The following is a 26,514-nucleotide window of genomic DNA, read 5'->3' on the forward strand; positions in this document are numbered from 1 at the left end:
CAAATCCAAACTCCACACATCTATTAGTGAGGTGGATACCTTATGGTAATTGGAGGGTTTCAGAGGCTTTCTGTATTTTCCAGAGTGATCAGCAGGCTGAATGAAAGCGCTTATTCAACTTGGATTAGGGATTGTTTGAGAGGTGATGGAAAAAGATGAATGCCAGCTTTTAACAGCATAAACATTAAAAGGTGATTTCAAATAAATAAATAAATATACAAACAGAACGACTTCTTAACAAACAATATATCTAAATTGAATTGAGGACAGAAAAAAGTTCATTTTCAGTAATTCTTTTATCTTTAGATAAACTGTTCTTTAAGATATGAAAAAGAAAACTTTGTATTGTCAGTCCTACATGAAAGTAAATTACTTCATGAAAGAAAACACTACGCCTCTTTGTGTTGCAATGAAAAATACCAAAACTGAAAATCTTCAATGACGGGGCAGGTCAAGATATAAGAACTGAACATGATTAGCTAATAGTCTAAGTGGATGCATAGATGATAACTTGCTCTTTTACAATGTATCTCAAATTTTGGCATTGTTTTTTTTTTCCCTGGCAGAGAAGTGCTAGATGCTGGGAATTATTCAAATGACACCCATCATTTGATAGAGGGTATCACTTTGGATGCCAAGTTAGCTTTGAAATATGCAAATGGATCTACCACAGCCACACACTTTATCCATAGAGAGACAGACGATGCTAGAAACCATATTACAACACTCTTTTATTCATCCTGCAATTCTAAATCAAATTCATAACTGTGATGATTTTTAAATTAGCCAAGATATATGCCAAACGATGATATAGATCCTTTTCAGATTGATCTATTTAAAAGAATAAAGTATTTTGAGAAATAAAGCATATAATAAGAAGAACTAAAGAAATATTATTCCTTGGTAAGATAAATTTTTTCTCTTACCAAAACTGCATTTATGTGATCACAATGATATATATATACACTCACTGGCCACTTTATTAGGTACACCTGTTCAATTGCTTGGTAACACAAACTGCTAATCAGCCAATCACATGGCAGCAATTCAATTCATTTAGGCATCTAGATGTGGTGAAGACGACTTGCTGAAGTTCAAACCGAGCATCAGAATGGGGAAGAAAGGGGATTTAAGTGACTGAGCGTGGAATGGTTGTTGGTGCAAGACGGGCTGTCTGAATATTTCAAAAACTGCTCTACTGGGATTTTCACTCACAACCATCTTTAGGGTTTACAGAGAATGGTCCGAAAAAGAGGAAATATCCAGTGAGCGGCAGTTGTGTGGAAGAAAATGCCTTGTTGATGTCAGAGATCAGAGGAGAATGGGCAGACTGGTTAGAGATGATAGAAAGGCAACAGTAACTCAAATAACCACTCGTTACAACCAAGATATGCAGAATACCATCTCTGAACGCACAACACGTCGAACCCTGAAGCAGATGGGCTACAGCAGCAGAAGACTACACCGGGTGCCGCTCCTGTCAGCTAAGAACAGGAAACGGAGGATACAATTCGCACTGGCTCACCAAAATTGGACAATAGAAGATTGGAAAAATGTTGCCTGGTCTGATGAGTCTCAATTTCTGCTGCGACATTCAGTTGGCAGGGTCAGAATATGGCGTAAAGAACATGAAAGCATGGATCCATCCTGCCTTGTCTCAACGGTTCAGGCTGGTGGTGGTGGTGTAATGGTGTGGGGGATATTTTCTTGGCACACTTTGGGCCCCTTAGTACCAATTGAGCATCGTTAAAACACCACAGCCTACCTGAGTATTGTTGCTGACCATGTCCATCTCTTTATGAGGGCAGTCGTGGCCTAATGGATATCCTAATGGATAGAGAGTTGGACTTGTAACCTGAAGGTTGTGGGTTCGAGTCTCAGGTCTGGCAGGGATTGTAGGTGGGGGAGTGAATAACCAACACTCTCTCCACCCTCAATACCACGACTGAGGTGAGACCCTTGAGCAAGGCACCGAACCCCCAATTGCTCCCCGAGCGCCGCAGTATTGGCTGCCCACTGCTCCGGGTGTATGTTCACTACTGTGTGTACACTTGGATGGGTTAAATGCAGAGCACAAATTCCAAGTATGGGTCACCATACTTGGCCACAAACCACTTCCCTTCCCTTCCTTATGACTACAGTGTACCCATCTTCTAATGGCTATTTCCAGCAGGATAATGCACCATGCCACAAAGCTCAAATCATCTCAGACTGGTTTCTTGAACATGACAATGAGTTCACATTACTCAAATGGCATCCACAGTCACCAGATCTCAATCCAATAGAGCACCTTTGGGATGTGGTGGAACGGGAGATTTGCATCATGGATGTGCAGCCGACAAATCTGCAGGAACTGCGTGATGCTATCATGTTAATATGGACCAAAATCTCTGAGGAATGTTTCCAACACCTTGTTGAATCTATGCCATGAAGCATTAAGGCAGTTCTGAAGGCAAAAGGGGGTCCAACCCGGTAAGGTGTACCTAATAAAGTAGCCAGTGAGTGTGTGTGTATATATATATATATATATATATATAAGTCATAGCTGAATTTTCAGCAGCCATTACTCAGTCTTGAGTATGTGCTTGTGCTGATGTGATTAATTCAGGCATTGTATTCTCAGACAAAAGATGCAAAGTAAATAAGCAATGCTACAAAAAATGACATTATATTATAGATGAAAAAGGAATCAGTCCGAAGTAAGTGAAAATCAGAAACAAAAAATATTGTTATCCAACTATCTTCAAATATCAATATCTATCAAATGTCTTGCAATGTAGCAGGTGCCAAAATCTAACTCTCTCTTCACCTTAGCTGTCATGTTCTCCAGGTCTAGGCGTGAGAAAGCAACAGGTCTGAAAATTCACTCACAATAAAATATGTCTCTAGTTTTTCAAAGAACACAGCAGGAGGAGGAGCCCATGCCCTTGCACTACATGCAGGTTCTGTACAACAGAAGAACACAACACCAAGATCTAAATGGAATAGGCAGGAATCACAGGTCACTGGGTGAGCACAGCAGTGTTTTCTAATGGACTATTGAAGGGATTAATATCCTGAGGACAGCAGCAGGTGAGAAATCAAACACAGATTCAACCTTAAACTTGGTATAGCTACTCTGAGAGATGACATGCTGGTAAACAATCTCAAATTGCTCAGTGATTGTGACTCTTGAACGAGGGCAAGCAGATTGTGTCTGTCTAACACAGAGGGCAATATAATGATTGAACAATTTAGTGCTTAGTGGGAGTAGTTAAAACAAATTAAGTTGTTTAATGTCTAAAGCAGTAATGTTATGCACATTTTAGAAATTTCTTTTTTTTTTTTGTTAACAACTGTTTATTGAATTTTATTCTGTGGAACAGTAGTACAAAATAAAAAGCAGCTGTACAAATTTAGAAACCACCCCAACCCATCCTACCCCTTGGTAGACTTAAAATATAATAAATAAATAAAAATAAAATAAATAATAATAATACAAATATATTAATTAATATTAATAGATAAATAACAATAAAATATATTTTTTTACAAAGATTTTAGAAAAGAAGACACAACATTAAAAGATAAATGTCATGAATTAACAGTTTTCACGTTAGATCCATGTATACGAGAAGTAGAGAGTTACATCAAGATAATGTCCAACAAATACACTGTCCAGGTTCATCTGTCCATTGTGTGAGGAGGATTCCAACGGTTGACCAGCAATTTTTGTTGAATATTAGGACAGCCTTGGTTTTAGTATCTGAAGATGAGTGAGATACCACTTCATAAAATGTATTATTACACCTGTGTATATCCTCCTCTTTCAAATGGGATTCTTGAACCAACACTATATCAATCTTTCTTCTTCGCAAATAATCCAGAAAACCTGTACGTTTGTGAGGGCCATTTAGCCCATTAATATTACAACTCAGAATATTAAGATCAGTCATAGGTATCAAACAGAATTACTGCATAAGACAAAATACAAGTTTGAAAATAAAACCACACGTTTATTAAAAAAAATAAAAACACATTCCCATGAACTATGGCAGATCAAACCAAGAACAAACCTTGATCTGCCAGCACCCCTTAATATGGTCCGTGGCGTCAACAAAAATCTGCACATTAATGTAGCACCAACATTTGGCTCCATAGTCACAAACTGACTAGGTAGTATTTCTATAGAAAAAAAAAAAGAGAAGAGAAGAGAGATAAAGAATACAACTAAACCAAATAAAATATCATAATCAGTAAGCGATACTGTATGCAAAATGAACTATGAATTAAGAAGTGAACATTAAAGTTAATAGTGAAAGACAGTCACCTAACCATTTAGAGCATCTCTTCTCCGATTAGACAGAAAATGTCCAGCTGGAGTTCACTGAGAGTTGGTGGATGAATGGGATCTGAGAAAATCTCTTGCTTCAAAAGCAACATATATATATATATATATATATATATATATTGTATATATATATATATATATATATCTACACACAATATATAGACAATATATATTAAGGTTGTATGTTATTTTATGTCTTTCATATGCTTGGTGTGATTATTTAGAATGTAGGATGTTAATCGATGCATTAACCCAGGTAGTATATAAAATTAAGGTATGTACTTTGTGTATGCCAAATACCTGTTGTTTGATTTTGAATGAAAGCTAGTTGCGTCAACGATAATTTGGGGTGGATGAAAGTTGACTTTTCTCATCATAATGTATGATTAAAACACTTATAGGAATCTGCTAGGATATGTTCTTCATTTGATGAAATAACTCTGCAAAGGATTTATGCACGGAAAACTGAGCCGTGCGGGGCGGGGCTCCGCCCTACAGAAACACTTGTGATTGGATCAAACAGCAAAAGGGGCGGACTGAAATCAGCCCGAAAAAGACAGACACCCAGCTTTGGTTTGTGCTTGCTTGCTCACGCACTGCCCTGCTTGAAACTTTGGCTCCTCATCTGATCGAGCTGTTAAGCGCTCTCAGCCATCTGGCAAGGATCCACACATGCCTTCAAAGTTCTGACCAAAGAAACTTTAACACCTGAAGCCGAAAGAACTCTAAACAGACTTCCTAAGAGCGTCATCACGTCACAGAGAAACCAACCTCTCACAGTAGGGTATCCCCAGTGACATCACGCAACGACGTCAATCACAGCCTCGGAGGTTTCCCTTGGACCACGCGGGAACACGAAAAAACAACATCCCAGCCATTGACTCATCTCGAAAAGCAAGTAATCAAACATCTACCTTCATATCTTGTTGAACCTGGGTTGCATTCATCTTTAGTAAAGATACTAAAGTTCCTTGCTTTTGACTCCCTTCAAATCAAAACAATTCATTGCTTGCAGCGTGTATGTGTGTTTGTGTGTGTACGTATTCTGTTTTGTGTTATTTAGCTTAGTAGTATTGTAGATTAGCAAATAAACTTTGACTTATAAAGAAATCTTTTGTCTGGTGCTATGTGATTTTCAAGTCTGAAACTATTTGCCAAAGATCACGTTACCTATGCTCAAAATTACCTAATCAATTTTGTATTACTGTGGCCATGGGAATAAATTGAATTGTTAAGAGATACTTGTTTTAATGCTTGCTGGACAAGTCGTTAAGGAGGTATCGTTAATAAGGTATAAGTTGGACATTTTGATTAATATCAATTAATCATACAAATATCGAATCCATATGACTCGATTTCCAAAAACTAACATTAAAATAATAGTTCTAAAATTATTACAATTTTCTCTTTAAACACGGTTTGGGGCAGTTGCACTCATTTGATGCATGAAACACCGGAGCTTCTTCCTTGGATGTACTTTGAAGAATGTCCTTCTATTGGATGTGGTACCCACTGAGCCAAAGCAACTAAGTGTTTAGTGGTTTAGCAGCCTGCAGATGTGTGCATTCAGTATAAAAACACACAAAGAATCAAATATACTGCATTTACTATGAACTCTCAAATATAACAAGAACAAACATTGTAAAGGGTATATCGATATTCATTATTTGAGACAATGTTTTTCAAAGTACATGCTTAAAAACACACTTGTTCGTGAGAACTCCTACCTTCGCGATCTGCACACACCAGTTGAGCAGCAGCTGGGAGCCAATGTTCTCCTGGTGTTCATGTACGTAGTCCAGGAGGCAGCCGTGGGGCATGAGCTGAGTTACCAGCTGAATAGTGGGACTCAAGCAGACCCCCAAAAGACGCACTAGATGCGGATGCTCCATGCTGGCCATGATCAGCGCCTCCTAGAAGACAAAAACAAATAAGACTGTAAATGTGCTGTTTTCATCAAAACTGTAGGGCTGGAGCCAAACTAAGGTTTATCGTCAAGTATCTCAAAACACAATACAATACATATTGGGAAACAAAATTGAAACCATAATTTAAAACCCCTCCAAAACCACAAGCGAGGCCCAATATGCCTGCAGGAGAAGGTCTAAATCTGCAGTTTCAGTTTCAAGCTCTCTCGCACCTCATTGAAGCAACCGAGAAACTTAGCACACACTGGCACATCACAAAACATACTAAGAGAAAACAGCTTAAAGGTCACAAGTTTAATTTAAAATGTTTACCTTAAGACTTTTCTTTATATTATTCGCAATCTTAAATATTACACAAAAAAAGAAAGCGTGTACAGGTTGCACTGTACAGCAGTTTAGGCTCAGTATATTAAATGTTTATTTATATTTTTACAGTTAGGAATTTGTTAAATTGAACAAAAACGACAGCAAAAACATTTATTATGTTACATAACTTTTCCAGTAAGGCTGTTCTTTTGAAATGTCAATTTATCAAAGAATCCAGAAAGAGACTTCTTTAAAAATCTTACCAACCCCACACTTTTTACTTTTACGATATTGTTCGTATATGCAATAATGCAATTGCAGAAAGCAATTTCAAAACAAGCCTGAAAAAAGTGTAACAATTTGACATTCTTGTGAACAGGTCAAATTGTGTTCAATACAAACTGCTAACTTTAACATTAGCATGATGCCAAGCTATCAAATCAAAGGCCATATAGCCGCAAAAGAAACAGCATAAGCAGCTTAGTTATATTCATCTAACTTTAAACATATACAATAATGCATGTAATTTCCAGAAATTCTTGTGCTGGTTGTTTTATTTGCACTGTTGGCGAAAAGGACATTTTCAGTAAATCCATTCCTTTGCATTCTTATTTTTCAAATGATGGTAAACAGTAAAGTAAGGTTTAATTGTAAATTACTCACATCCATAAACTCCACATTGGCTTTTGGTCCTGTGCTTTCACTGAGTATCTTTATGGCCACTGGAATCTTCACAGTTTCTCCTTCTGGAACCCAGATTCCCTTATAAAGAAGATGGCAGCAGAAGTCAATTGCATGTTAAATTGTAAAAATAAATATTGTTGAGGAAACACATTAAACACACAAATCATAAACGTTAATGTAGTACCTTGTAAACAGTGCCAAAGGCTCCTGTTCCCAAGATCTTGACCCTCTTAAGCTCTGTCTCTTTCAATATACGCAACTGTGCCTGGTTGGGCGCCGTGCCGCTTGGCGTTAAAGGCTCCACCAACTGCTCAACAGACATAATCAACACCAAAATCACTCAACATAATCACAAATTCATACATAACTACAATGTCTACTTCAGTTTGATCCACCAGCCACAGGTTAGCCCTATAATGGACTCATGCTCTGTCTGATTTCATTATTGTCATCATGAATGTATCTTCTTTGCTTCTCGAGTTAGGCCTGTGCTTATACAGAGATACTTTTAGTGAAATTATTAAATTTGACTCACCATTTCTTGGCTGATCTTTAGATTTATCAAAAGGTTATTGGAATTGCTTATAATCCCAAACCAATTTCCATGTTCATATGCCTTCAACAGAGATTTCAGGGCCTCAAACTAGATATCAGTATTGAAACCATTCAAAACCACAATGCCTTTTGACACTGTGTTCAACAACTTTCTCACTTTTAGAGACCACTGAAAAATATAAAACATTTATTTTACAGCTACATTCTTTTTCTGTTTTCATTTGCCTTGCCACTAAAACACTTCCAAATTACAATACATTTAAAAACATGCACAATTTAGCTGATAGAGTTTTCACAATTATATAGCGCTATTCATATCACTCCTCAAGTGGTTGCCCATCTCATCATGTATTCAGTTCAAAATACTTCTTTAACCTTCAAGGCTTTTCATAGTCTTGAACCTCATTATCTATATGAGCTACTGCATCCAAATATTCCCACACGTACGCTCTGGACCTCTGAGTTCAGATCTCTACTTTTCCTTAAATTTCAACCCTTTTATATGGGTGACAGATCTTTACTTGTCAAGGCAATTCACTTCCATTGACACTTTCCAGAATCTTTCCATTTTCACCTTTAAACTTCAACTAAAAACTTTCATAATAGTAACCCTTCAACTCCTAAGTTCTCATTCTTTTCTGATGGCTCTGATGAGTTTTCCTCCTCTACTGATTGCAAATACACTTTGAGCTCTAGAAAACCACCACAAAGTCCCAATTTCTATATAGTTTATTATTAATCCTGATATTATTGAGTATATATTTTCTTGACTTTCAAAAAAAAAATCAACCTGAAACAATGGATTTATCTGCAGGAAGATCAATTTGGTGCTCTAAACTCCTTAACACCTAACTACAGATTCCATTGACAAACTTTATATCAAATGCACCCACTTCACACACATACTGGCTGCAGAACATTTTGAAGTACTTTCATAAGTTTCCATTTAAGGATCTGAAAATGATCTCCATTATTCCATTTGAGGTTTCCCACCATTGAAGTGAAAGAGGCACTTTCAAATGGAAAATTGAGACTGGTTATAGACCACACAGACCCATCCATGCACCACCACACCAATTTCACTGGCCAGTTTTCTGACTGATTTTCTTTTTTCTCTCTCTCTCTTTGCATCTCATGAGACCAAATGTTTTTCAGATTAATTCACTGCAACCAAATTATTCAAAATCATTTTAAATGTTGCCCGATTTTTAGCTCTCACCTCCGTTTCCAGGAAACGGCGTAAAGCTCTTTTCTTCTTGATGCTCTTCCGTCGGAAAAAGATAGCATATCCGAGGGCCACGATTACGACCACAAACATCCCCCCAATCACCCCAGCTGCAATCAGAGGAGTCCTGGAAGATAATTAAACATAAACCATAACATACTGTTAGAACAATTCAGAGTATATAAAATACTGCATTGTTTTTTAAGGGAAATGGCATTATCGATGCATTCCCAACCACAGCTCTACTCACTGTCATATTATTTTTTTTATGTTAATATTTAAAAAGTGAGAAAAAAAGTGTTAACTCTTAGTAAAAACCTAAACTTTCAAGAAGGCCCACTGCTTTTCCAGAAATAATGAAATGTTCAAATCATAACACCTAATTATCACACATTCAAACTAACTTAATACATTAAATGGGCAACAAAGTCATGAAAAGTTTCTAGATGGGAAAAAAAAAAGAAAAAACTACTTGGAAAGCTTCTGTAATGTGTTGACTGTATTTAACTGATTATTAGTTTCCTGAAGTGAAGTGGCAGAGATTTAGTTATGAAATACTTTTGACCTTCATATAGTATATTATTTATATAAACTTAAAATTAGTGCCTCGAACGGTATGAAAACATCAGGTGTTTACCTGTCCAGCATCCCAATACAATCTTGGATCCGGGGTCCAGTACACCTATGACACACACACGATAGAAAGTAATAATTAAAACAACATTACTTTAATAGATTGCTACTAATGATGATAATGATGATGATGGTTTATTAGCTCACATACACTACTTTTTTAAGTTTGGTGTCAGTAAGATATTATTTTTAATTTTTTTTTAAGAAAACAAAAAAACAAACACTTTTACGTACAAAATAAACGCTGTTCTTTTTTTCACGGCTTCCACAAAAAATATTATGCAGCACATCTGTTTTCAACATTATATTAATAATAAATGTTTCTTGAGCAGCGAATCAGCATCTTAGAATGATTTCTGGACTGAAGACTGAAAAATGCAGCTTTGTATCACAGGAATACATTTTAAAATATATTAAAATACAATTTAAATACATTTTAAAATATATTAAAATAGAAAACAGTCATTTTAAATTGTAATAATATTTCCCTATTTTTACTGTAATATTGGTCAAATAAATGCAGCACTGGTGAGCATCAACAACATTTTTCAAAACAATTTAAACTGATTCCAAGCTAGTGTTTATCACTTACTTATGGTAATAAATGTTCACCATGTTAACGGTTGATCTACATAGTCATCTGTAGCATTATCCACTTTCATGGGCTTAAGTGTAGGTTGAAATAATCTCCAGAGCTCTACATTCAGGAATAAGGCATGTTGGAGTGCTGTGACAGTGGTGACTGGGTTCAATAATCACAGAGAACAGTGCTGAAGAGCGCATGCTTGACAGTAACCAGCGGCAATGACTGTCAGCCACAAGATGAAGGGCTCGCGAGTGCTTTGTTATGGTGTCCTAGAGCATTGCAAGAGCTTTGATTTGAGAGCCAAGACAGACCAGAACGAAGCAGAGGTTCATACTGGGTGGATGTCTCTAGTGTGTCCATGTGCAGTATGATCTGCCTCAGATCTACAGGATGTGACACCGAAGGCCTGTGGAACTGTACCCAAATTCACCAACACACTGGGCAGTTAAAGTTTAGTGACATATTTGAATGAATGCAGAGATTTATGGGATTTCCTAAATGAAACTAAGAGAAATAACTGCCTAGAGCAGGGCTAGTGAACTTTGGAAAGCTCAGGGGCCACAAAGAAGGATCTTTCAGCCTCAAAGGCTGCACTTATATTTTATTTAGCAATTCTTTTATATAAATGTCAGAAGTATACTGTATGTGTGGCATGTGTTATGATCAAATCAGTATTTTTTATTATTTGTACAGGTTTATCATTCAATTATTTTCTTTCTTATTTGTAAAGCAAATTATTTGTAAAAAAGGAAGATAATTATGATATTCTTAACATAAAAAAAGCTTCACATTGTTGTAATATCGCATGTAACACTTAACATTTTTTTTTTTTTTGGTAAAATGGTAGAAAAAATAGAAAAATATATGGTCTTATTATTTTTACTGTTTACATTATTATGCAACATTCATATGTTTCTTGTATCTTTGCTTTAAAAGGTGATATGTAAATAAAGCTTTACTCACACTACTGTTCAAAACTTTGAGGTCAAAAGAAATTAAGTAAAGAAATAATACTTTTATTCAGCAAGTTCACAATAAATTGATCAGAAGTGGCAGTAAGTATATTTTGAAATAATATTTCACAATATAATTTTTTTTGGTCAAATAAACGCAGCTTTGGTGAGCATCAGAGATTACTTTCAAGAACAGTAAAAAATCATACCGACTTCAACTTTAGAACAGTAGTGTACGTTATAAATACAATTTGGATAATCTATGTTTTATGCTGCTGTAAACACCATCAAAAGCATTTACTGCTTTATCCTGCTCCTTATTAGCAAGGCAAGAATCTTGGTAAGATGTTTGTAATGTAATTACTGCAGTTGCCATGACAATGACAAAATTACACGGGCCTTAATAGGCTCTGTGTGTTGAGTAGCACTGGCCAGGAGGAAAAGACAAACACACATGCAGAAACCTACCCCTGGGTGCAGTTGGGGTGGCAGGGATGGCACTCGTTGTTGGTCTCAGCATATTTGAAGATGAAGCTGTTTGCTCCCTGCAGACCCTCAGGGCATTTCTCCACACAGTTGGGTCCATCTTTGAGATGCAAGCACTTCACACAGTGATCTGGACCCTAAACCATACCGAAAAAAAAAATGCTTGACAATGACCTATTAAATTAAATTTGTCCAGAAGTGGTAATTGAGGATGGATAAATAAAGGAAAACAAACTACTTACAATATTTTATTGATGCTTATCCCAAATATTTTATGCACATGGCACTTTTTTTGGTACTTCTGAGTTTGAGTAACTTTCATTAAACTTTTATTTAAACCACATAGCGGTACTGACAACATAAACAAATTCATACATATTTGAACAAAGTAATTGCCCATTTTGAGATGGCTGTCACACGGTTGGACGAGTTCTTACATTCTTTGACAGCTCTGATGTTGCTAATTATGCAGCTTAGGAATTCAGATGGACAGGCAGGTTATCTAAGAAGATGACAGCTTTGTTCTTCTGCATTTAAAGTCTAAAACTTCGGCACTTGCATTTTTACATTTTACAGACAAAATAGAGGACTTCTAACTGAATTTACTGAAAAATATTGATGGCCCGGATGGGTTGGGTTGGAATAGCAGAGCAAATTTTAATAACTGTCAACATGAAATGGTAGCCTATTCGTATTACATTTTACTAAAAAATGTAGGGTGAGATTTGATAGAGAAAATTCAAGGCAAGTTTATGCATTTTTATGAAAGATTACGAAGGCAAAAAAAAAAAAAAAACATAAAAAAAATCAGTAGCACTTTACGGTAAGGGTACATGAATTACCATAAATTCATGCATAAATTAATGTGTGAATTATGCATTACTTCATGCATTAATATCTCATGAATTATCAGGAACTAACATGAGTTCAAACCCAGACAGCAAGCAGTGTTGGCCCAGATCCGGCCCACATCTGGCCCGCATAGATTTCACACGGGCCGGATCTCGGCCAACATGTTGCTGTCTGGGAAGTCTTTCATTCTTGACTTCATGGATGAACAACACCTTAATTAAGACTTTAACTAAGGTGAGTACATCATCATGATTTATGATTTATTACGCATGATCATGATGTTTTCTTTGCTCACAAAAAACAAGGTCTTTACTATCCATTGTGGATAAAGCTATGCTTCTGATAAATGATTCAAAAAAGCATTATTCCGTGCATCTAAGACTACTTGAATTATTAAAGGAATATACAAAAATCCACATTACCTCATGCATACATACAGGATAGAACAATATATCAACTAATGTGAGAACTGAAGTTTTTCATAAAATATGATATGAGATATCAAGCATGTTCATATCGTCTTCATAGTAGCCTGCAGGTAAATGGACAGACCCCAGCATTGGCCAATCACAGCACATAGCTTGTAAATTCTGTTGAGATCCAAATACAGTAGTCATCATTAACTAAACATTAACTTCTCATGACTTCATCATGTGTGTAAACCATAAATCATGATGATGTACTCACTTAGTTAATGTCTTAATTAAGGTGTTGTTCATCCATGAAGTCCTGAATGAAATACTTTGAACTCATGTTAGTTCCTGATAATTCACGAGATATTAATGCATGAAGTAATGCATAATTCACACATGAATATTTGCATGAATTCAGGCTAATTCATGTACCCTTACTGTAAAGTGTTACCAAAAAATCTTTGGAATAAAGTGCACAAATGAATCATGGGCAAGCAAGAAAGCTAATTTGATCAATTCTGATGATGTTGACTTTAGATAGCACTGCTTGGTTTACTTACAGGGCCATGACAGGTAAAAGTTTTATCTTCGGCCTTTTCACACTGGCTGTCACACTCCACACACACTGATCCATTGGCAAACTCACGAACATCTCTAAAATATGCAGATGAATACAATAAAAAAAGGTTAATTAAACAATATACTTTAAAACAATTACATCGGCAAAATTTAAATAATAAAATAAAATAAATTAATAAAATAAAATAAAAAAATTGTTTTATTTACCATTTTCCAACAACCTACTTTGGCCATATATGCATGAATAATCGTCTTATAAATATTCCTTTATCAATCAAAAGCATTTCAAAGTAGGTGATGTATTCTTTCAGCAGCAACACATACAGCAGGTTTTGTTTTGTCTCCGACTCATCCTCCATGTCTTCTTGAACCACAGCCAATTGAACCACAGACACTATATTCACACACTGGCGAGAACTTGGCTAATACACCAGTCGGCTGAGTAAGATCCATGAAAAAATAATGGCATTTTAATTAGAAAAATCTTTCTCGGCACTGGTCTGAGAGGAAAGAACAAACAGTCCTCTTTAAATTTTATCTAAGCAGATGGCAGCTCAGATTGCAGGAGATACGGCAGAGGGGCTGCCTAGCAGAGCCATCAATACCATTTCCTTTGTTCATTTCCATCAGCCCATGTTTCAGAGAGAAATTTTGAGAGCTGATTCGAAAACAGGGAAAGATAGTGCCTCGTCAATAACAGAGTGGGGATCAAAGAAACCTCCCAGATCTTAAAACATCGGAAATCGAGTGTATGAACACTCACAGTTCTCACACTGTAAAATTTTACAGTCAAAATGGGTGCTAAAGTGATGGGTGCTAAAGTGATTTTATTTCACCAAGTAATCAGAACCTCCTGGAAAAACACATAACGCTGCTCTCAAGTCTGAACTCTTGGTTCAGACTGGGGCTGCTGATTTAAAGCACAATTAATTGAGTGTAATGAGACCCCTGTTCATTCTCCAAAATATGACACTCCCCCACAGCTGATTATTGTTAGGAACTAAATTACATTTTTCTGCCACGGGGAATCCTATTCAGATGTTGGTCAATGTTGCCATTGTTTAATGACTACAGCAGAAAAGCAGCGCCAACCAAAGAGCTCTTCTCTGACGCTCCCGGGTGGACCAGAATGTAAATTTGTTGTCAGATGAGTGTTTCCTCTTTGTCATTCACAGATGGCAGTGTGTTCTGAGCCCACTCGGGACAGGCTGAGGAACAATTAGCTAGATGTTGGTCTGTGCCATAGCACTGGCCAGATGCAGTCCTGCTGCCTTCTGCGTTCAGACTATAACTTTTAGATGAAATCCATCCCTCTCTCTGATTCTTTTAATCTTTTTTCAGACATCCCCAAGGCAGAAGTTTGTACACAATTGTGTTTACAAAGTGACTGGGGGCGAACGGCAATCTAAATGATAGATAGTCTTCATAAAAAAAACAAAAAAAAAAAACATTCTGCAGTAACCATGGCTGTACCCAATAGTCTAGTGTCAGAACTTGTGGAGTTTCAAACACTGCCCACACAATGATTTTATTCATGATACAATAAAAGAATGGAATTGTGCAATATTGGTATGTAAAATATATAAACTGTCAACTTGACAACTGGATTTATGAATTTAGGTTTATTATGGTCTTAATGATATACTGGTCAAAAGACTTACAGATTACAGCTTCAATTTAGTGTTATTAATGAAATATGTATTATATGAATTTCTTTACGAAAAAAAAAAAAAAAAAAAATTGCACCAATAATGATATAATGATACAATAATATACAAAATATATTTATTAACAAAGTGACTTTTATGTTCATAATTAAACTTTTTATAATCAACAGTTTATTATATTTTAAACAATCCTTTTAATCAATTAATTTTTTTTATGAATATTATTATTATTTTTATTTATTTATTTTCCTGGCCGTTGATAGTATGTTCTAATTTATGGAGTGATATCCAAAACCTTTAACTTAAACATGTCAGTAAAATGAAACAAGAATTTTGATGTTTCCGATTTTTGTATGGGGAAATGTATGAATATTCATGTATATTTAATTAGATATTGTCTCATTTGTATATTTAAACATAATATTTCAGAAGAATGTAATACAATGCGTCTCATTCACTAATAATTGGACCTCTATTTATTTATATATATATATATATACATATATATATATATATATATATATATATATATATATATATATATATGATTGGACCTCTAATTATACTTTATCAATTTTAATGTCTAGTTACTTTTCACCCACCCTGTAAATAACATCTAATTATACAGTATGTAGGGTTCTTTATACATGCTTATAAGGCCCCGGGCGTACATGATTATTGCGTACGTGTGGTATAAGTTGTTCTTGAATTTTTTTGCACATTTAGAATAAATTTTATTACGAAAGTTTTTGATGAATCATGATGAGTGAAAACGTCCGTACGCACATTTCACGCAAAATTTGTGCGTACACGTGTTTAGTGAATGAGACCCAATGTCTTAAAATCTATCTATGTATCTGTCTGTCTGTCTGTCTATCAACATAGAATCATAATAATAAAGAAGTACCACTTTTCAGCATGAACCTAGATATGGCAAATCATATTTTTTGCTCCTTCATTTCTGAAGTCTGGGTGCAAACTGTCTTTTACTCACCCATCATAGAGATTACAGGCTTTCACACATGTCTTTCCCCGGCTGAAGTATTTACAAGACAGACACTGATTTGGACCGGGACCCCAGCATCCTGCCACTGAACACAGCGGATCACACACCATCCTTTGCTGAGCTGCGAAAGACATCCACAGAAATAACTTTACACACATACATTATGGGCATTAGTTGTGTGGCTTTTACACCATATCTACAGGCTTTGAGATCAACCATGTGCTAGTGTACGGCTAAACATCTATACTGTATGTTCCTCTCAAATATCCTTTTCCAAAAGGAAATATGTCAACGTCACTTTTTAAGAGTTTTTAAAGGGGTGGTTGACTGTTTTTTTTCTAGACTTGATTGTGTTTATGGGGTGCAATCTAAGTTAATGCTTCGTTTAAAAAAAAAAAAAACACATTATTTTTCAAATAATGTACCTTTATTCTACTCCCCTCTGTCTCGTCTCCTATAAATGTGCTGTTTGTTTCCTTCTTTTATGAAGCCCCTCCCTCAGAAATATGTGATGGGCTCAGATTGGTTAGCTGGTCCAGTGTGTTGTGATTGGCTAAACCGCCTCTAGTGCGCATCTGAACGCCGCTCGTCAGCTCAGCGGCATGTTCTCCGATTGTATTGTAAACAATGGCGTTGTCTATATTGCTAATCAATTTGAGCACAGAGAATATTAGTGAAGAGGATTGAAGTTTATGCTCAAACAGCAACATTACACACTAAGGTTAAAAAAGTGAAATCGAAATCAACCACCCCTTTAAACTTATATTCATATTTTGCTTTATCAGATAATTGAAGCATATTCAGATATTTATATACAAATATTACTACTGAATCCCGAATAAAAACTCTGTATTGACTGAACCAAAGTCCCTCATATTGTCAACTGGGAAAATCGGCGGTGAATGCAAAGCACTGGATGCACTTCATGGCTGTCAGGGCTGCTGGACAATCCAGGGATATCAGTCGGCTGTGATCGGCAGCGTGGAAAAGAGGCCAGTTACATGAGCCGGCTAACATCGCCATTGATCCCACACACCACAGACTTATTATCTCACTAATTACATCAAGCACAGCTTGGCAGTGCGGCACTGTAGGGAGTGTTCTGCAACTGTCAACATCTCCATTAGGATAAGTCTGTGATTTTCTATTTAATCAGTTCAAGGAATTTTTATCGTACATAAGATACTGGCCTGTAAAACGACTGTCTTCTTTATGTCCTATATGTGTCCCAAAGGTGCAGTGTATTGAAATTCAAGAACTGGCAGACCTAACAGACTAGCCTATTATTAATGCTCAAGTACTCTATGATGGTAACTGGGTTGACAATTTTACAGGTCATTTAGCCAATAACTGTGCAAATCTCTCAAAACCTCAGTTAGCCTAAAATTTAATATATAAGATAATAATTGTTTTACACCAAGAAAACAAAGCCTACTTTTAAGACTATTTCTAGTTTACATTATTTTTATGACAATTATGCACATTTAACATATCTAACATAATAACATCATATTAAATATTACATTTCATAAAAATTATATCAAATTAAATAATTACAGTATATTAATTATGCATAATAAAAGTGTAATATATATATATACATATATATATATATATATATATATATATATACATATATATATATATATATATATATATATATATATATATATATATACAGTATTGATTAATCCAAAATGCCGCTGCAAGATTAATCTTTAATGAGCCGAAAAGAACGCACGTCACACCTCTGTTCATCAATTTGCACTGGCTACCAATAGCTGCTCGCATGAAATTCAAGGCATTAATGTTTGCCTACAGAACCACCACTGGCTCTGCACCCCTTTACCTAAATTCATTACTTCAGACTTATGTGCCCTCTATAAGCTTGTGTTCTTCAAGTGAAGAATGGTAGCTGAGATGCTCTGTAGTGCTTTGCAGTCCTGATTGGAGCTGTTTCCATACCACACTGAGATGCACTGAGTCAATACACTTTCTATGGTCCCTGAATAGAAAGTTTTCAGGATTGCTGGTGAGACCCTGAATTTCCTCAGCTGTCGCAGATGGTACAGTCTTTGCCTGGCTTTCTTTACCTGTGTTTGGATGTGTGTAGTCCAAGTCAGGCTCTCGGAGATGTTTACACCGAGGTACTTGAAGTTACTCACCCTCTCCACAGGGGTCCCACTGATCATAAGAGGAGTGTAGGGCTGCTGCTGTCTCTTCCTAAAGTCCATGATCAGCTCTTTAGTTTTGCTCACATTCAGAGAGAGACAGTTGTCCTGGCACCATGATGTGAGTCTCTCTACCTCATCCAAGTATGCGGTCTCATCGTTGTTGGAGATGAGGCCCAGAACCACAGTATCATCAGCGAATTTGATAATAGATGTGGAGCTGTGAGAGGATACGCAGTCATGCGTGTAGAGCAGGGGACTCAGGACACAGCCCTGTGGGGCTCCTATGTTCAGAGTGATGGAGTTTGAGGTGAACTGGCCAACTTTCACCACTTGAGGTCTGCCGGTGAGGAAGTCTTGAATCCAGTCACAGAGTGAGGAGTTTAGGCCGAGGTCTGTGAGCTTAGATGCCAGCTTGATGGGGACTATAGTGTTGAAAGCTGAGCTATAGTCAATGAATAGCAGCCTTACATAATTTCCATTGTTGCTGTCTAAATGTATGAGGGAAGAGTGGAGGATGTGAGAGATGGCATCGTCAGTGGATCTGTTTGGGCGATAGGCAAACTGAAGAGGGTCCAAAGTATCAGGGATGGAGGATCAAATGTGGCTCTTTACAAGTCTCTCAAAAACCTTCATGACTATTGATGTGAGGGCAACTGGGCGATAGTCATTCAGGCAAGATGGCTTATTGTTCTTTGGCAGAGGGATAATGACAGATTTTCTGAATGAGGTGGGAACCACGGAGGTAGCAAGGGACTCATTAAAGATAGACGTGAACAAACCAGCGAGCTGATCGGCGCAGGACCTCAAATGTAAAAAGTAATATAGAAATAATAATACAAATAAATATTACATTTTAGAGTGGATTTTATTTTTTTAATCTCAATTAATTTAAAATAATGATACATAATAAATAAATTCAAATAATGTTTGCTAGAATTTGAAAAATATTTTAATTTCACTTAAAAATTTAATGTAAACTTTTTTTTGTTAATGTAAAATAAATTCTGGCTGTTGAGAGTATTTCCTGATTTATCAAGTGGAAAACTCAACAAAATGAATCTAGATTTTTGAACCTGTCTTAATCCAATATTCAGATTTTTATTCTACAAATGTATGGAAATTAGTTCATATTTAATAAAATAAACCTATGTTTGCATATTTAAACATAACATTTTAGAAAAAATTGTAATACAAAATTTTCTTTATGCACTTTGTTTAATCAGCTGGGGAAAGTATGGTGATATTTGCTAGTTAAGATTTTAACCCTATGTACCCTGTAGTGCTTTACCTTAAAATAGTGACATATTTGACCATTTTAAATAGTCAAAAAGGATAAGTTTATAAAAAAGGAGATGCACCTGTTTAAATAGAGCACTAATTTCATCTTTTTTGTGATAGTACTGGCTAGAGCACTCACTACACTCTCTGGGGTCCCTGTTGTTCTTGATCAGAGATCTCTGGGTGCTGGTGCGGAACAGACTGGTCCAGTTCACTGTGTTGTAGAAGCAGAGCTGACTGTTGTTGGTCATGTAGACGTTACCGGCGCTGATCTCTTTCAGAGACTGGAACTTCAGCGAAGAGATCCAGCGCTGCTTCAGGATCAGCAGAGAAATACCACTGAGAAAACAAAGACACACAGAAATGAGGATGTTTAGGAAGTCAATAAAAATGACAAAACCTATCACTCTTTCATATGATTGAATTGTTTATAAACTGTCTGCTAGTCATGTAGTTTTAATTTGATTCACATTTTGCAGTGAGCATTTTTATTGAGCTGAATGATTCAAAATCCGTTCCACTGACAGAATGTGCCTGAGAGAAAATAATCTTACCTATAAAGTGTTCTTCCTCCTATGGTGACAAGGTTGGAAAAGACACCAAGGTCAGTCATGTTCTCTGGCCAAGACTGGATGTTCAAGTAACCTTTGGATGCAGTTAACAAACAAGCAACACACCTATTATTCAACAGTGGTCTTGATGTGACAGTAAAAAGGAAAGCAAATATAAATCAAAAGTAGTCTTGCAAAAGTAAAGGTCGTTGCACACTGAGTCCGAAATTTTTATACAAAAGTTTTGCACGTTAAAAAATAAATACGACCTCACGTTGTGTTGATAACGTCTGCCTCCGAAACTTTCGTCCGTCAAAAAAAATTTGTATCAGGTTTGATTTTCTGCGTTTTCACATCCGTAGCAGGCATTTTGATAGGAAAGGATGGGGAATACAGAAATACGAATGCGAAAAATTCGGACTCAGTGTGCAATGACCTTAATGATGAAATAAAGAATTGTAATAATCGCACCACAATTTTTCAGTACTATTGGGTGCGATTTTCACGGTCGCACATGTTCACTATTTTGGTGCATCAAGAATCAGAGGTGTTTTTATATGGTGGCGATGGGAACTGCGTTCATGACAACAGTCATAGGTCTTTCTTATTGTGCAGAGTTTCATTACGTTCCACTCCATTAACTGCAATATAATATCTGACTGTGCCACACACCACATTTTAATTAAATTAGCATGACTAACTGTTCAGTTTTTCTAACCTATTACACTCAAATAAATACTGTAACTTAAGGTTCCATGAATGCTGAGAGAAATGAACTTGCTCAACATCATGTGTTTTTTTTTGGATATAGCTTTACCAAATCATCTTAAGACTGATAAGAACGCTCTCTCTACCTGTGATCTCTCTGACGGTCTGGAACATATTCAGTCGCTCAGGATCCAGAGCACCGATACCATGATACATGTCTCTGTTTAGCACAGCAAAACACTTCATGAGTGTAAGGAATTAAAAAAACATGTATTTTTATAAAAACTGTAATCTAAGACAAATATTATCAGGCAAAAAATTTAAACCCCGGTTCCAGAAGATATTTTGCTCAATAAACATATTTTGATAGTGTAATAATGTCCTGGGAACAACAAGGTCAATCTCATTAGGATTTAAACTGATTTAGCATCAAGGCCGTAGATTGCATGACTACAGATTTTTCATCTGTCAACATGCAGAGTAAGAGTCAGCTTTCTGTACATCAAAACCACCTCGTTGCAGTGCTTTTTGGCATGCCTAGAGAAGTTGACTTTTAGTAGCTTTTGAGGGCACATAGCTGTTCAAAGAGAAACACAGATGTCATGTGGGAATATCTGACACTGCCAAAAGACTTAAATGTTCCTCACCCTTTAATGCCTGTGATGAGGAAGATAAGGTTGCCATTGATCTTGGTGCAATTGACAAACATCTCAATGTTGCTGGAATCTACAGTTTGAGCCATTTGAAGCTTGCCTGTACCTATACCATCACACACTGAACGCCACAAACAAACATGAGCACACTGTATTGTAATGTTCTTAAAAAGTGTTGAGGTTATTTGATAAACAAAAACATGGTAAATATGGTAAATTTGTTATTCTTTACTTTTCGGACAGATGTCTGTGCATGGGATGCACATCTTGATGTGATTTTCCTCCACCTCCATCTTGTTACTCGGACAGGCTTTGACACAAGAGCTGTGATCCACCACAAAGTTATCTATGTCAAAGAACGACAGAGCTTACTTGTGAAAGATGCTTCTTAGTTCTAAAATATGTTTTAGATGGACAGTTAAGACAAAAAAGAAAATTCTAAAAAGTTTAAAAATATAAAAATAGTATATCTTTAAATGACAAAACATTATGATGCTTTTTTCTTATTTTTCTAATTATTAATTTTAAATTTAATCAATTAATCAGTATAACTTACGTGGGCATTTCTTGACGCAGAAAGCTCCATAGGTGTATTTGGCGTTGGGGTTGTTCTCGAGCTGGAACGTTGTTGGATTGTAAACGAATGGCTGAGGACATTGTGTCACACAGGCCCCGCTGTCATTAAAGTTGGTACAAGCCTGAGAACAAAAAAACAGTCATGCAAGTATGTGGTCGATCAACAAAACATGATTATAATGAAGAGACGCCGCTGCAGAGCAGTGTTTTCAACACACAGTAAAGGGGTAGTTCACATTTAAAAAATTAAAATTACCCCATGATTTACTCACCCTCAAGCCATCCTAGGTGTATATAACTTTCTTTTTTTTAGATGAATACAATCAGAGTTATATTAAATACGTATATATATATCCTGGCTCCTCCAAGCTCTATAAAGGCAGTAAATGGGTGTTTATATTCAATATTCCAATAGACGTCCATTAAAGTGCATCCATCCATCATAAAAAGTGCTCCACATGGCTCCGTGGGCTTATTAAATGCCTCCTTAAGTGAACTGATGCGTTTTTGTAAGCAACATATCCATGTTTAAAAGATTATGAACCATAATCTATAGCTTCTGCTAACTGTCGTATATGCATTCATGAAAGAGTGGCATTACAGCAGATGACGTAGGACGTATGTATAGAAGTATACTCTGGTATGAAGTGACGAACATTGAAGCATAGGAGAGAGCAAAGCAAAATACCAGTCAAATTAGAAGTACAAATCGAGAATTTGCAAAGAAAAATGTCGGAGGATTTCGGTATAAGCCAAGAGGAGACTGGTTTTCCTTTGCTGTAAACAAAACTTGGTTCTCGCGAGACTAGCATATTCTCAGTTTACGCGACGCCTACATCCTACCTCCACTCTCTTGTGAGGCACTTTTTATGATGGATGGATGCACTTTATTGGACTTGTATTGGACTATTGAATATCAACACCCATTCACTGCCATTATAAAGGTTGGTAGAGACATTTTTTAATTTAACTCCGATTTTATTTGTCTGAAAGAAAAAAAATCATATAGGGGAGAAAGTAACACTTTTTGACTTTCTCAAATTGTGTAAATCCACATGGGGTTCAGAGTATAATTTTTTATCCACATTTCACACTTGTATAGTACAAATATGTCGCTTTGTTTCATAATTACAGTGTATATGTTTTTCTTTATTTACCCTCAAAAATTGGAAGTGAAATGTGACATGCCCCGTTGGTGGGGTACATTGTAATAGCAGAGGGGCACGTTCTAAAATTACCACTTGATAGCTTAAATGTTATCTGATCTCATGAAAATAATATACAAGACAAACTAAAATATTTTGTCAATAAAATAAAATAATTATTTATTTCAAATAAAATAATGGCGATTTTTAAGAATTAAAAATAATCCGATTTTTGAGTTTGATGAACACATTGCAACCATGCTTGGGATGGCCCACATAAACGAGCCAAAATGCTTTACATGTCTTGAAATAATCATTTCTGAACATTAAACATTGACTGTCATTCTTTATTCACCTGTTTCTCGTCATTTCTCATTAAAGTTGTTTGCACCGTGCTCTTCCATCACTTGATCTTTAGGTGCGTTATTCCATTAAATCACTTATTATACAAAACCATGATCCGCACTCACATGAGACAGTCTTTTTTTTCTTTTTATTCTATATTTGTCACCAATAGGACATTTCTCATTAAACGTTTTCACCTAGAATGACTTGAGAGTGAATAAATCATGGGGTAATTTTCAGTTTTGGGTGAACTATCCCTTTAAAGCGCAACATCACCATGAAACTACTGAGCAGGCATTTGTCAATACATCTAGTACACCTTAAAATCATGCAGAATGAGGTATAAATACAGAAAGATGTTGACATACGAAGCAGTCTGTGTCTTTGGGTCCGAAACAGCCTCCTGCACATTCACGGTGACAGCAGTTACTGACGTACGGACCAAAACAGCGTCCATCACACTGCTCTGCACACACCGTCTTTGTCACTGTAACCACGAAGACAAAGGTGAAGCTCTCTCCACATTGGTGGACTTTTTTATGAGTTTACTTTTCTGTAAATATGTCAAAAGTCACCAGGACAAAGCAAAAACCTTAAATCTATTATTTGCCAGACAAACTGTGTAACCTCCCCCACCCCACCCCATCAGTGGTGACACTCTACAGAGCTGGGTTGTCTTTAATTATACCTAATTATCTATTGAAACTGAACCTGCCATCCCCTGCCTTCCCTCTCTTTGTATCTGCCACCCACTCATGATTGCATCACCACAGATTGTGCCATGAGCACCAGAGAAGATCACCGAGTTCCCAAGAGCTTTCACTCGAGGTGCTTCAGAATTATTTTACTTTACAGACATAACAAATTTAATTAAAATTACTGAAACTCTGATTTCATTTCTGAAACTTTGATATACAGTAATATTTCTGTCTGCAACATCAGGCATTAACAACATACTGATTGTTCAGCTGACGAAATGTCCTTCTGAAAGAAACCTTCAGTAGTAAATTATGTCTGTTTTGCTTTTGCCATTTTTGCTTTTGACAACCATTTATAAGATGAAGAAGTCTTGTATTATCCCTTAATCATGAGGAAAACCGCCACAAAAATATGACCCCATGTCTTCCTGTGAGCCAGGTTACAACTTTTACATCAATTATTAAAGCTATGCTGAATGTACAGTGTGAGAAAAAAAAGTGTTTTTTAAACATTAAATCATATAAATGTGTTCTACTAGACCCTACAAATTATAATATGGGCATTTTAATATAACTTACTTATAAACTTTCTTTTCAGCATTGGTTTCAAGCTTAATAAGAAAGAACTTCTGGTAATAATGTCATTGTATCTAGCAACAAAATAAGGCATATTCTAACTGAACTTTATATATATACATTCATTAATGAGTTGTTTAGATTTTATTCCATTTGAATGCATTATAATGGCAGTAATTTATGATAGCATTAGTTGACATGCTACGACAAAATCAATATTATAATACTGAAAAATGGTCAAAGGTCACATCACACTGAAAGCCTTAATATATTGCATTTTGTGTGTATGTATGTGTAGTTGTGCAAGTTAAATTATGAAACGTGTGAAATACTCACAGCTTTGGCACTGATCCTCCTGAGGGCCCCAACAGCGGCCGTTACAGGAGCGATGACACCTTCTGCCTGTGGAATACATCTTACCGTTAATCCTAAACAACAGCACACTTCAGTGTACTGTAGGATTTGTCTCATACAATGTTCCCACTTAGTTTTCCCACTCAATTTCACTGCTTAGATTTAATTGACTGTTTTGTAATTACTGAGTGAGTGTGCTTGAGAGGGACTCAACAATTTCATTTCAGTTAAGAGTGATTACACTGAAAAACACCCCAAAACCTTGAAAACTATTTGCAAAAGCATATGGCTTTTTTGGAAAACTTTGTTAGGGTGAACACCGAACACAATGAAACAATGAATTTGGTAATTTGCCTGTGTTGGCTAGAATATGATTATAAATCATTTAACATATTAAATTAAATCATTTGACATATTAAATTAACACACACACACACACACACACACACACATATATATATTGTATATACTGTATGTATGTATATATGTATATATCAAATTGTAATACAATTTTATAATATTACTGTTTTGACTCAAAAACACCTTACCAACCCGAAAATTCTGAACAGTAGTGTATACAAAGAAAATCAGGTTAACTAATATTAACATTATCAGTTTGAAAACATTTGACATAATTATTGTTTTTTAAGGCTTGAAATTTTAGCATGCACATGCAATTTTTGAAAGGACACAAAACAATTTCAGTCTAATTATGAAAAACATCAATTATTATAGCCCGGTTTGAATCATTAAACTCATCTAAACACTCACATGTGTTGCCACTGTTGTTTGAAGGCACAACCAGAAGTTCAGAACGCGGGTTCTTGATGATGTCCTGCCAGTGGATGGTGTCAGCGTGACACAGGAACTTATTCTGATCCACATACACGCCTCCATTCAAGATTTCTACAACAGTGAGAATTTAAAAAGTGGGTGAATTAGATATCATGAGTGTTTCTGAATAATTGACAACATTTGAGCTATATAGCCTATTTCACAGTATAAATCATGTTAAATAAACAATTTATGCGCATATAAAAGACATACAGTTCATTCTGAGGTCACCTTAAGGATATAACCCTGACTGCTCTATGAAACCAGTTTAAACGATTTATAAAAGAAGTGTAATGAAAATAATCTCTCTTTTTAGAACAGGATTTAAGAATGAAATCACCCCAATTCCCAAGTTAAGGAGCTTATAAAAGATCAAGCAAGATTATGAGCACATCAATGTGTCTGTAGAGATTGGGAAC

The 26,514-nt window shown here is 36.0% G+C and overlaps 1 protein-coding gene across 1 annotated transcript in view; it reads right to left on the reverse strand.

Moving 5' to 3' along the window:
- Positions 1 to 26,514, reverse strand: part of LOC306873949 (receptor tyrosine-protein kinase erbB-4-like) — a gene marked incomplete at its 3' end in the record, with an annotated part of 166,820 nt that overhangs the window by 14,665 nt on the left and 125,641 nt on the right. Inside the window, exons 4-20 of the mRNA XM_079423554.1 lie at positions 26,029 to 26,167; positions 25,244 to 25,305; positions 24,002 to 24,120; positions 22,124 to 22,265; positions 21,800 to 21,913; positions 21,562 to 21,688; positions 21,061 to 21,134; positions 20,210 to 20,300; positions 19,795 to 19,994; positions 16,192 to 16,324; positions 13,512 to 13,605; positions 11,669 to 11,823; positions 9,666 to 9,710; positions 9,023 to 9,155; positions 7,433 to 7,555; positions 7,228 to 7,326; positions 6,058 to 6,243 (exon numbers count right to left, since the gene is read on the reverse strand). Coding sequence (XP_079279680.1) covers positions 6,058 to 6,243; positions 7,228 to 7,326; positions 7,433 to 7,555; positions 9,023 to 9,155; positions 9,666 to 9,710; positions 11,669 to 11,823; positions 13,512 to 13,605; positions 16,192 to 16,324; positions 19,795 to 19,994; positions 20,210 to 20,300; positions 21,061 to 21,134; positions 21,562 to 21,688; positions 21,800 to 21,913; positions 22,124 to 22,265; positions 24,002 to 24,120; positions 25,244 to 25,305; positions 26,029 to 26,167 — 2,036 coding nt within the window. The remainder of the gene's footprint in view (positions 1 to 6,057; positions 6,244 to 7,227; positions 7,327 to 7,432; positions 7,556 to 9,022; positions 9,156 to 9,665; positions 9,711 to 11,668; positions 11,824 to 13,511; positions 13,606 to 16,191; positions 16,325 to 19,794; positions 19,995 to 20,209; positions 20,301 to 21,060; positions 21,135 to 21,561; positions 21,689 to 21,799; positions 21,914 to 22,123; positions 22,266 to 24,001; positions 24,121 to 25,243; positions 25,306 to 26,028; positions 26,168 to 26,514) is intronic.

Source organism: Barbus barbus, assembly GCF_936440315.1.
Source record: "Barbus barbus genome assembly, chromosome: 8".
Taxonomy (NCBI): Eukaryota; Metazoa; Chordata; class Actinopteri; order Cypriniformes; family Cyprinidae; genus Barbus; species Barbus barbus.